The 12,703-nt window shown below is 33.0% G+C and overlaps 1 protein-coding gene across 2 annotated transcripts; it reads right to left on the reverse strand.

Moving 5' to 3' along the window:
- Nucleotides 1-345: 345 nt before the first annotated feature.
- LOC146138951 (uncharacterized) lies at nt 346-11,724 on the reverse strand. Of its 2 annotated transcripts, none has more exons than XM_083393422.1 (13): nt 11,585-11,724; nt 10,927-11,000; nt 10,170-10,293; nt 9,131-9,243; nt 8,570-8,661; nt 7,940-8,028; nt 7,436-7,621; nt 6,463-6,516; nt 5,902-5,970; nt 4,140-5,413; nt 3,391-3,646; nt 2,659-2,876; nt 346-2,173 (listed from the first exon to the last, which is right to left on the reverse strand). In XM_083393422.1, the coding sequence occupies exons 1-13, from the start codon at nt 11,608-11,610 to the stop codon at nt 1,857-1,859; spliced, it is 2,892 nt and encodes a 963-aa protein (XP_083249548.1). In that variant the 5' UTR covers nt 11,611-11,724; the 3' UTR covers nt 346-1,856. The 2 variants fall into 2 exon arrangements, with proteins under 2 accessions (XP_083249548.1, XP_083249547.1); XM_083393421.1 differs by having other exon boundaries at nt 5,902-5,973.
- Nucleotides 11,725-12,703: the final 979 nt, after the last annotated feature.

Here is a 12,703-nt window from a genome sequence, read left to right on the forward strand (position 1 = left end):
GAAATTCCAGAAGGGGCAATTGCACCCGCCTATGATTATTTTTAATTAACAGTTATGTAAAAACAAACTCTGTTGGTTTCGGCCATTCACTGAAGTGAGATGCGCAAAATTGAACCAATTCATCCAGAGTAGATATAGTTGGACTGAATATTACAGCAAAGGTTATTTCTGATTTTCGAAACGGAAGTAAACCTCATTTGCATTGACGTGGGTTATAATTATACCTAGGCTACACTATAGTCCTTTGTGGCCGTATCTTGATACAGTCTTTCACTATATTTATATATTAACGATTGGACAACTCGTGTATTACTCTTAACAAATAAGATTACAAATAGATAGCGGTTGTAGTTTTTTGTGCGTTATACCAACGATACACAACTGTTTATGAAATAATTAGCCGATATAAAAAGCGGCACGTTGCAGATGTAATCAGGCAAAAAAATGTTGTTGCGCGCACAAGAAGTCACGTCATAACAGTTCACCTACAAGAAGCAATCCAATTAAAAGGCAAAGGCAATAGCCTGCTTAATATTTCTCGCCAAATTCCACTAATTTTACCGACAGATAATTTTACGCTGGTTAATTCAAACCAATTGAGGACGCCAATCAAAACAATGATTGCTGTTAGAAAACCCAGCAATTACTCTACTAGTCTATTTAGGGCCTTTGACAGTTGTGTATTGGACACATTTATAAAAAAATTCAAATTACATAGGAAACACGGTATATTTTGAAGGAAGGGTAACAATAGAAAATTCGAGTTTGTAAAAACGAAAACATTGACATTTGGAACCGAAATGATAAAAACACGAAACTGAAAACGAACTTGTAATCAATATAAAGTGATGTTTATAACAATATTATTAGGCGACAAATAAAGACCATTTGTTTTAGCATGGTGCAACACAAACACAAAAATACTTTAATTACTAAATACAGTGCATTTTAAAAGATACATTTCACAAAACAAGTTGGTTTCTACATCAACATGATCCTTACAAATAATAGTAAAAAATCAGAAAGCAACTACCTCTCAGCTATAAACAATTAATAAAAGGTTAATTAATGATATACACAATTGGATAATTCAAATTCTACCATATTAATATGCATAACACACTATAGGGCGTTTAAAAGTTGGAACAGCTTCAATAAAACAAGCGCACATGCTTTCTGCCCAAATCAAAATAATGATACAACACACAAAAACGATTGAGTTTGAAGTTTTACTGTTACTGTTCAGTCAAATAACTTTCTAAAAACTTTTCTAAAATCCTAAAAAAAACAAGTAAAATAGAAACAAAGATTTGAAAACATTCGTTGAAAACAAAACAATAAAGACTTGAAACTACAATTTTAAATTCTGATCAATATTTTCAGGAGGTGTAGGTTTGAATTGGAAGGACTTCATTTGAACTAGATGCTTTGCAGTATTATTGGAAAATGAAAAAAAGACTAAAACTCTCAAAAAAAAAAGCATAAAAACAATCCGTTTTTGATATACAACACAATATTTTTTGAATAGAGCTTAGGTGGTTTTAAATTAACTGCGATTTTTGAATGGATTTAATCCAAAATGCCAAAAATATTGAGTTTTAGTAGTTGTATGTTTAAAACAACTTTATTATCTGTTCCAATCAAAAAAGAATAAAAAAAACTTTAAAACAACAGCTTGAAGCAATTATGGCTAAGATGCTAGTAAAATGACTCCAGATTCATATTTTTAAGATGTGTAAGTTTAAAAGGACTTTAGTATCTGCTCCAATCCATTAAAAACGGAAAACATACTTTGAAAACCCCTTAAAAAACAAATCCTTGAAGCAATTATTGTAAAATGACTACAGATCGATATTTTAAGATGTATAAGTTTGGTACGAGTTCTGTATCTGTTCCCTACACACGGGACACCTCCTCAAGGATTGCGAGCAGATGCGACACGAACAGATGTGCCCACATGGGATGAAGATCATGGAAGAGTCGCGATCCAAACAAACTTTGCATCGCTTCTCCTCCTTCAAACGATGAAGTTCGCGCTTCACCTCAAGCTCCTCGTGCATCGACATCGTACCACGCTCCTCTCCTCTTGCTATTTCCCCCAGCCCTCCCGCTCCGGATGCTCCCACCTGCTCTTCTGAAGGTCCAGGAGTTTCTTCAACTTCTGGCTCTGGAACTGAAGAGAATTGTTGTTTTTCAAAAATATTGTCTTCAGTGACTTTAAGCGGCTTGGAGTAATTAAAATGTTTACAGCCAATAAAACATAAACTTTTTGGGCATTTTAAAATTTTAAGAAAATTTTCAGCATCTTCAACTCCCGGCTGTGACACTGAAGACAATTGAGTTAGTGATTTTATAATTATTTTTTACATCAATAAAGTTATTTCAAGTTTACTTAAATTGAGTTCCTAGGCGCCCTGGATTTCTGAGAAGACGTCAAACGGTCTGGACCATCGGTCTGGACGAACACACACAAGCGTGCAAAAAAAAATAAATCTACGATCAAGAATGAAATTAAGGTTTTCTCTTTATCAGTCAATTTCTGTGGATTTCTGTGGTAATGCACAAACTAAGTTGTTTGGATCGGCACTGATACCACCCGAGTTTAAATATCAACTACCAGACATCCCTACTAGGGTCTATTACTTCCGCAAATCCTACTTGTTAGCTCTTCGTCAGAATCAGAAGATGACAATCCAAGGTCAATGAGATCCTGTTCTTTATCCTCAAGGTCATCAAGCGCTTCATCGACGCTCTCAAAACCCCTCCCCACCTTCTTAATCCGCTCTTTCATCTCGTGAACGATGGTCTTCCGATCGAAACCAAGCTGAACCAGTTGCTTGGCAACATCCGATCGAAGGCAGGAGATCAAAATTTCCCTGCATAGGAAATATTGTTTTCTATTTATTTTGGCAGTTCTTTGGGTTTTCAAAAATTATTCAAAATATAAACATTAAGAAAAAAATCATGAATCACACTATGTTACATAACAAAAAATATCGAAAATATGTTTCTAGGAACCTTAATTTGTTTTAAAACTAATAGTTTTTTATCTTAATGATTTCAAATTTTAAAAGTTTAGACAAATTACCAACACTTTTTAATTTCCAGTTCAAAACTTTGTCACTGATAAAAACAAAACCAAAAAAACTTTTAAGGAAATACAATTAGCTTATAAACTATTAAAATGTAAATACAACTTAATCCACACAATTTAATAGTTTTATTACATATTACAGTAAAACAAATTAACCAATTATGTTTTGTGAAATAAAATAAATGCTGGAAAATGGTTAACTGCTGATTTTGGCTAACTAATACTGAAATACTAGTTACAACCCTGTTTTTTTTCAAACTTATAAACAATTTAACTTAGAAATCAATTCTCCAAACCTGAATTGTTCAGCATCTACGGCAGGTAACGAGCTCTCAGTGTTTGATTCTTCCCTGACGACTTGTGATCCAGCTTCGTTAGCTCGCATCCAAATCGGGTTGCTGACTACCTCCTGTACGTAGTCTGCCCCACGGTTACGAAGTAGGAACGCACAACTGGGTGAGATGAAGCAGTGTTTAACCCACGAGCCAAGGTTCAATGACCAGTTTATGGCCTCGGCGCCGCAGTACCAGCATTTCACCATGTCCTTGTCACCTGAAAATGTAAGTTAAGGGTCAAATATTTTTGTTCAAGTTATCGTTGCACTAGTTATAATCATGCCTAAAAAAGTCTCTCAAACTTTGAAAAATTTTCTCAAAATGTAGGTTAAGGATGAAATAAAAATACTTTCATTCAAGGTATTGTGGCACTGATAATGCCTTAAGAGAGATTTAGTCCCTTTCCTATTGAACATTTTCAGTATAATAAAAATTGAGTAAAAGTTAACCCTTATTTTTGGTTTTGTTAAGAGTATCAATTTTTTGAGAAGCTAACCTATTGCTAATGCTACGTTTCAAAAAAATTGCATTATGTATTTTCTTAGCACCCTGAAATGTTACAACATTCTACTGCTAACAAATACTACAATTATTGTTGGCAGTCTTCAAATTTTGTAAAGTTGATAAAAAATGGTGAAATTATTCAAAATTATTGACTATGTTAACCAATACTGCAACATCAAGTCTATTAAGGTTTAAAAATTGCTTACCAATAGAGAAAAATCCAGCTTCAGCGACCTCAGTAATGGTGGTTGAGCTCTCATAGTACGGCCAACTATCTCCAAACGTTTCCAACCTTAATCCAATCCTTCCCATGTCCGGACGAACGGGCGAATCGCACGGAAACTGCTCCGTTAAGATGGTTTTAAACGGCTCCAGGATGTAATCACCCACGTCCAGTTGGGGCACCACAGGGGCTTTCGGTTCCGGGGTTGGAGTAGGTTCCCTTGTTGATTGGGTCGCGCGTAAGGGATCCAGCGATTTAAGGAAGTCGTCAGTGTTTGGAGAAGTTTCTGGGCTTGGTTCTTTTGGCTGACTTTGAGAAGGAAATTGACTTCGTAAATCGCTTTCTGAAAACATTAGAGCTCCAAAATTGGACGATGTTCCAGCTGTCTGTTTAGGAACTCCAGATGTTAATGGTTTTGGAAGCGGTTGACGCTTTTTGGGGGGAAATTCTTTCTGTAAAACTTTCTGAGCTGATACAGCCGTAGAAATTTGCACCGGCTTTGTTGAAGGTACAGTTGTATGTGATCCAACCTCACCTAAAGTTAGTTTATTGATGTTTTCGTCTGTATTTTCAGCACTGCTTTGTGAAACCAACGGACTCCGTGATGAACTTCTTGGTTTGGGTGAAACGACAGTGAATGGGGACTGGGTGGAGGGGTGAATAGGGGACTTGGGGCCTTGGTTTCTTGAGATGGGTGAATGTCTTGGACTTGTGAACCTCGCTGGACGTATGGGTGATGATCTGACAGGGGAATCACCAGGGTAAGTGTGGGGTTTTGATGTAGGGGTGACATTATGTGGGTTTAATTCAGGGGAGAGAAGGGGTGATAGAACCTGCTTGCTCCCGAATGTAGAATAGGGTGGGTAAGTTGATTTGGGTGAAATTGGAACAAACGGAGAAGATTTCCTAGTTGTGAGCTGATATTCGTTGCTTTCTCGCGACACACTTCGTTCCGAAAGCGTATCCACTAGAAACGGATCTTTATGGGTTTGATAAGCTGACTTTTTGCTTAATACGCCGTAATGACGCTCAGAATTGGACATACTCGGGAGATTTTGCTGCTGCTTTTTCCAAACAAACTCAGCGAGGTCTTCGTCAGAAATCTCAGGTTGGTACGAGCTCAGCACACTCGAACTTATCGGGCCCGACGGTAGGGCTGTTTTGAGGCTAGTTACTTCCCTCGATTGAAGTCCGCTCGGTCCAGGGATGTCCGATAACATCCTCATTTGTATCATCATGTCTTTTGGTACCTGACCGCTGGAAAAAATTTGCAATGTTTTAGCTTTAAATCAAATAGGAACCGGTTTTTTTTTCAGATTTTATTTTCCTGAGTTTTTTATTTTTTTTATTTTATTATATTTAGTGAACCCTATCAAATAGATTTTGTTTAACTAAGAAGTAAAAAGTATTATCAAACACACACATGTGGTATACAAAAGCATGTTTGTCAAGTTACAAGTTTGCAATCTTTTAAGTTTGAATCACTTAAAATCAATTTATTTAATTTTTAATTATTATTGCTACATTTAACATTTTATTATAACATTAAAAAACTCTACCAAATAAATTGCGGTAAACTAAAAAGAAATGTTACTGAGTAACCAAAATCAAATACGTAAATTTCAATTTATATGCAAATATTAATGACACAATAACCGTAACAACTCTATGCTTAATTTACAAGGATTGAAATGCAATTAAGACTAATGGACTTGCAAAGTATTCATATTTAAATAGTTGCCAACCTTATACTAAACTGGGCACCAGAAAGTCTTGGTCGTTTTTGGATCCTCTCCGACAAATGAACAGAAGAGCTTCTGAAGATAAACAAATTGTTACGAGTTCTAAATAAGTGTTTTCACAAGAGTGGTGTAGATAATTTACACTTATTAGTAGTGATAGGCTAATATATCAGTTTACAGATAATACCTGAATATACTTAGCTACGAAAATATATAACGATTTCCTTAAAAAAACAAACAAATTTTGTATTTTTTAACTTTTGAGTTGGTAATTTGTTTTTATGTATAATAGCACAATAACATTGGCAAAACAAGTGTGTTCTGTATGAGCGGTTACAAAATGCCCTTGTTTGAACAAACATACATGTAAATCTTTGTTATTTATTAACTATAAAAGTGAGTAAACAAGTAAACTAATCATTGCCCCTTCAATATATGTAAAAATACCTTGTTTAAATGAGGTATTTTCATAAAAAACAATGTTGCAAAGACATAAGTCATTGTTTTAAACGGGACTGAAAAGTTTTTTTGTCAATGAAAAGGGCAATAGAATTTTTGATTTACCTTTCTTTCTCTGGATTCAGAGGAATATTCATATCTTCATCATCATTTAGCATTCTAAAACGTAACACATTAATGTAAAAAAGGTTTTCAGCTAGTTTCAGTGAACTATGCAATTTTTTTACCAAAAATGTATATTAAGTATGTAAATATAAAAATAAAACAGAGACTTTCAAAACTTTTCTATTAAAAATATTTTGTAAACAGGGACTTTTAACATTTTTGGGCTACATAAAAGTAAATGGTTCAACCTTTGTTTCAAGGGAACAAAAAGGCGTCCTAGAGGGAAAAAGTTCTAAACCTTTAGAATAACACCAATCTAAAACCTTTAGAGTAACAACAGCAAAAATTGCAATAAAAAAACATTTTCAGGTAGTTTCAGTAAACTACGCACTTCTTTGTTTTTCGCCCAAAAATGCTTAATAAGTATGTACATAAATAAAAAGGGACTTAAAAATTTTTAAACAGTGAGTATTTTTTGTTATATAAAAAGTGAAGAGGTCAGCCATTGTTTCTAGGAAACAAAAGATACTTTACAGGTGAAAAGTTCAGGAAAACACTCATCTGAACTTTAGAATAATGAAAAGTTGAGAACGCAAATTGCAAGCACCTATAGTTTGGATTTGCTTTACAAATCACATCTGCAAGTTTGCTTTAATTAAGGCAGCAGCATTATACTTTGGTTTCTACTATTGGCCTCAAAATACCATTGCCGTCACTGTAACAACATTTATAACCATTGTTTAAAAATATCAATATGCCATAAAGAGCTAGCAAGAAACGTAACACAAAAAGTAAAACTAAGCTGGTAAAAATTAGACAAAATTAAACTAGAACCTAGAAGTCCAAGTCAAGCTTACAAGCACAGGAAAGGTCATGTGTATATTTGAATACGTGACTCACCAGCCATTGTTTTGGCTCCTAAGTTCAAGGTACACAAATCTAAATCTAAGACTAACGGTGATAAACCAAGTACCTGCAGTTTGGGCTTGCTTCGGAGTGGATTTCATCAACGTCATCATCCGGAAGCCAACGTAAAGTAGAATGGCAAGAAAAACATTGTGTGCGCTTACCATTGCCAACAAAAAAAAATCCTTTTCGGGCAAGGTTATCAGTGAACTCTATGCTGCCACTCAGTGGCCAATCAGATGTAAATGATCGTCTAAAAATATGCAATTTAATGAGAAAGTGCTTTAGTTTTGTTTTGTGTCATTTCTTGCAACTAAAAAGCATTTTTAATTTAGAAGACAAGTTTTAAACAGACGCACTATTAGTTCAAATATAATTGTTTACGGTATCCAGTAAAGCGAATGTTTTTTTGATGTAAATATATTTTTCCAATAGGTAAAAATAATAGGAATTTAAGATAACGTTACAAAGGTTATTTTGATGAGTGGTAATCTTATTTGCTTTAATGCCTAAACTTTTTCATGACATGTTTATTTTACTTAGCTGCACACAGCTTCTACGCAGTACTCACCTTCTATCAAATTCTTTGTACAAATTAAGCTTCAATAAAAATAATTTCTGATCTTGAGGTATGTTGCCAAACAACTCAACTTTTTGTACCTGCAGTAAAACAAAGAAATATACAAAGTATAACAGAAACTTTTCTTAATAGGAGACATGGTAATTTGTCTATTAAATGACATCAAAATTTTTTACACAAACATATTTCATCATTATCATTTATAGTCAGGGACAGTCTTTTTTTTAAGGTATTTTTTAAAGGTGTGTTTTAAATTTCTCCAGCGGTTTCTCAAATTTTGGACTTTTTTTTGGTTTAAATGAAACACTTGCGGTCTCTTAAAACTACTTAGCGGTCACCCAAACCAAACCTTAAAAAAAAACTGGTCAGGGATAATATGACAAAAATAGAAAATGTTAGAAAAACAGTCGGATGTTTACCAAATTTTGAAACTGGTGAGATGTATTTGTTGGTTAAAAACTTGTGCATATTTATTTGCAGCAAATCAACAGTGATGTTACAGGTAGAATATATTATAGAGACATGCTATCTGACATTTGAGACATATCATAATACATATATATTAATTATTCTGCAGGATAAAAATATTCAGAAGTTAAAAATCAGTGCTAAACCACCCACATTGGAATCATGTTCTTCTTCAGGTGTCCATGTAGTGGGCATGACTTCCAACTTGGATGGTGTACCATAGCGTTTAGGAGGGGGTTTCAAACCTACACCAACATTACAAATAATATAAAATATACATTTTTGTTAGTTTTTCTGCATTATTGTGGTAATAAACAGTAAAAAGGGGATAACGTACAAAATGCATTAAAACAATATACACATATGTACTAGTTAGAATATCAAAGCCCATAAAGAAGTAGTCATCATTTGGAATGTTTTTTAAATTTCTACTCATAGAATCGAAATGAAACTCATAAATTTCCAGTGGTTCTAACAAAGGGTAAAGTTACAACATAAACACACTAAAATAAACGGCGCTGGTCTAGAATCCTACCACTTTTTTTACATTTAATGAAACAAGTTGTCATAAATTAAATTGCAAAAAGGTAAAATACGGGAAGATAAATAGAATAATAAAAATACTTGATCAACCCTAACCCAAATAAAGGTAAAAAATAGAAACCCACAGATGAAAATGTGATAGGATTATACACCAGTGGAAAATAAACTTACCAATGGAAACATTGCCACATTCTTTCCCCAAAATATATTTACAATCTGGTTGGTGCCATTTTATTGAATATGGATTGTCATCAGATGTAAAATCTTTCACTCGCGTCTGACAACTGAAAACAACAACAACACATTTTCTTGATAAATGTGGTCAATTTAAATGATTTATCCTTTTTAATATAATTTAATTTGCATTTTGTTATATGTAAAGCTTGTATAATTATAGCTAGCTTCATATATTAAATTAAAATTAAAGCATAAATATATGTCTAATATATATATGTTCTTAAATTTGGGCAATATGATGTAAAAATACAAACATAAAAACACCAATAATTATTATTGGAAAAAAAAAAGATGTAAATTTGTGAAATGGAATAAAAATAGAGGTACATTTGTACATAATTATGGGCACATGCTATATAATTATGTGTCTAGGTTGTTTTTATGTAGCTACTTGCCTCCCACTCTTAAAATCTAATGACTGTTGACTCCACACCAGTATGATCACCGTATCGTTACGGTAGTTAATAATTACCAGGCCATAAAAACACTCCTGCCACATAATTTTGAAAAGAAACTGACTCAGCCATTGTAAAGCAAATGAATCACGGTTCCTAATGAAGGAGTCATTGTATGACGTATTATGCAACATACATCTTTATTCACCAATCTAAAGACATATACAGCTAATTTAGACAAAACAAAACGGCCAACTGTTTTATTTTATATTTGCATTCTGAGCCTTTGTAATAATGATGTCCATTACCAAATGAAAATTGAAAAAACTCAGAATTTTCCTAAATATATTTAGTAATCCTTTGATTAAATGAATTACTGGAATAAATATTTTGATAGAAATTTCGCACAGTCTGTTTTTTGATAAGCATTGGATATTGTAAAAGCATGAGATTTATCTAAAACATTTACATAAAGGTCATCTATATTTTATTTGTTTATTTAATTTTATTCAAATCAATCCCAATGTTTTAAACTTGAAAGTAGGAAACCGCTATTTACACACATTTTACAAATTTACCTGAAGCACATTACTAGCTGGTCTCCGATGTGGTAAAAGCCAGATGTTGCCAAGGAAACTGCATCTATTGGTCCTTTGTAATCTTCAAACGATGCCATTCGAAAACTTTCTCTCTTTGCCCTTTCTATAAAAAAGATAACAAAAAATGTTTCAATGGTAATAACAAACATATTCGCAAACAGTTTAATTTTAAATTGGGGAATACGTTTCTCAAAAAATTAAATGTACTAAAACTAAAATGCCTAAAAAACTAAAACATCTGTATCAAACTCATCAAAAAACTGGGATAGATAGAGTTTTATAAACTATGGGAGTATCAGTATGGTAAAATTCTGGCAATCAGCGAAGAATCAGCCAGAAAACCGAAGAAATTAGTGCAATAAATAAATTTAATTATCGAGACAAGACAAAAATACATTTGGGCCCAAAATGCTTGTCACCAGAAGGCTTGAAATGTTCTCCCAACCTGCTATTGGCCCTTCAGGAGAATTAAATAAATTTGAACTAAATAATGTTCATTATAAAATAGCACAAGTGTGTACATAAAATCTTTCTAATCGGATTTCACCTAAAGAAAAAATACATTTTGATTGTTTTAGAAGGCTAAGTACCCCTTTTAGTTTAAATAGTTCACAAAATATTTCAAAAACAGGGACATCAGCTCAATATATCAAAGGTTACGAATAATATATGGTATTTATTCTGTCACCAAAGAAATAGAAATAGTGATACAAATATAAATAATTTCTTAATTTACCATCAACGGTAATTGGATTATCTTCATCTTTTAAAACCGTAACACCATCACTTTTCACAGAACGAATAGAAAGACTAAAAAAAGACAACAAAACATACTTTTGTTTAAAGATTCCACTAAATATGTCAGCATAATTATAACATTTATGTGCTTTATGCCAATAGAACATTTAGTCTTTATGTAAGTTTTATATTCTAAACAATTGTACACATATATAATCTATATCAGCGGTTTCCAAACTTTTATAAAAAATTTGCCTGGCGGACCCTTTGCAATTATTTTGATATTTCGCGCCCCTATAAAAATTGAAGGGTCAGTTAACCCATGTTTCTTTTAGTACACTACTGCAGTCACGATTCTTTCTAATGCAACTTTCTAACTAATGCCAACGATTCGCTGATAGCAGGTAGTTCAGCCTAATAGATTATTTATGATTTCACAAGAGACATCAACAAACATGCAATATTATCGAATAATTAAGCATAACTAAAGACTAAAAATGTTTTAAACATAGCCTAATTCTAATGTTTAAAAACATTCGCTAATGACTAATGTTTAAAAAAGACTCCTTGTGGACCGTCTGAAACTGTTGTACGGACCCCAGTTTGTCCGCGGAACCCAGTTTGGGAAACGCTGATACATATGTTTTTTTACTTACCTAAACTCATACATGTCGGAAGTCATCTTGTATTACACAGCTATATACAACAGAATCTATTTACAGCACAACATTTTTCTCAATATTTTTACTAGTAACAAAAGCCACAGCTACAGATGGTGTCCTTTAATCTACATTCTGTTAACAAGAAAACATATTTGTTGATAAATATTGCCCAACAAGTACAGTAAAGCGCCATCAATTCCATGATTCTTTACTTAATCTATTCAAATTACCTTGTTGGCCAGGCAAATTGCCCCAAGAAGTGCATATTTGCTATTTTACTGGCTCATTCGAGTACACATACACCCACTAGTGATTAAATATCAATTTAAACAACTTTGTTGCTCAAGTTCAGTTGCCTTTTTTCAAAATTAAAAATTATAATACAGGTAAGTCATTTTGAACTTTTTCTACGATGTATTATCTGTTCTGTACTGAAAACACTTTGACAAATAATGTAAAATGCTGTCGGAATTAACCTAGCAATTAGATTTGTTTGAAGAATAAAATAAAAAATAAACAAAAGTACAAGCACCTTCTGCATTACTAAACTAGTGCGATTCAAAGTTACCCAAAAGTACATTTGGCCAGTGTTGTAAACAATACCTTAAGTTCAATTAAGTCATTTAAAAAACAATAATTCAAGTTGAGTTAATCCCAGTCCAAGTCATCAACTCAAAGTCAAGTCCTTGTGATAAAAACTAACCGTTGAACCATAACACTGTTAACATTCTAATAATGAACACTAACTAAACTAAAACTTAACATTTGGCCAGCAAATTGTTTTAGGTACAAAAGTTGAGAAAATAACTAAAAAATTAATGAAAACACTATATTTTACGCCAAGTCACTTGTTCAAAACTAAAAGACTCAAGTCAAGTCAGTTTGGTCAAACACAAAAACAGAAACTTAACAACATTTTGTGTATGGTACCTTCTTCTGGTAATTTTGTTCTGACATTGCTTTGTTTTTTTTGTTTTTAACAAACGCTTTTTCAAAACACACGTTCTATGTTTCAAGGTTGAAGCTACATTGAGGTTTAAAAGAAAATAGTTTCTACTTGAGTGATTGATTAACAATACATAGCGCGCGTTACGCAAACACTTCCTCATTGTG

The sequence above is a fragment of the Ascidiella aspersa genome, chromosome 7 (genome assembly GCF_963924565.1).
Source record: "Ascidiella aspersa chromosome 7, kaAscAspe10.2, whole genome shotgun sequence".
Taxonomy (NCBI): Eukaryota; Metazoa; Chordata; class Ascidiacea; order Phlebobranchia; family Ascidiidae; genus Ascidiella; species Ascidiella aspersa.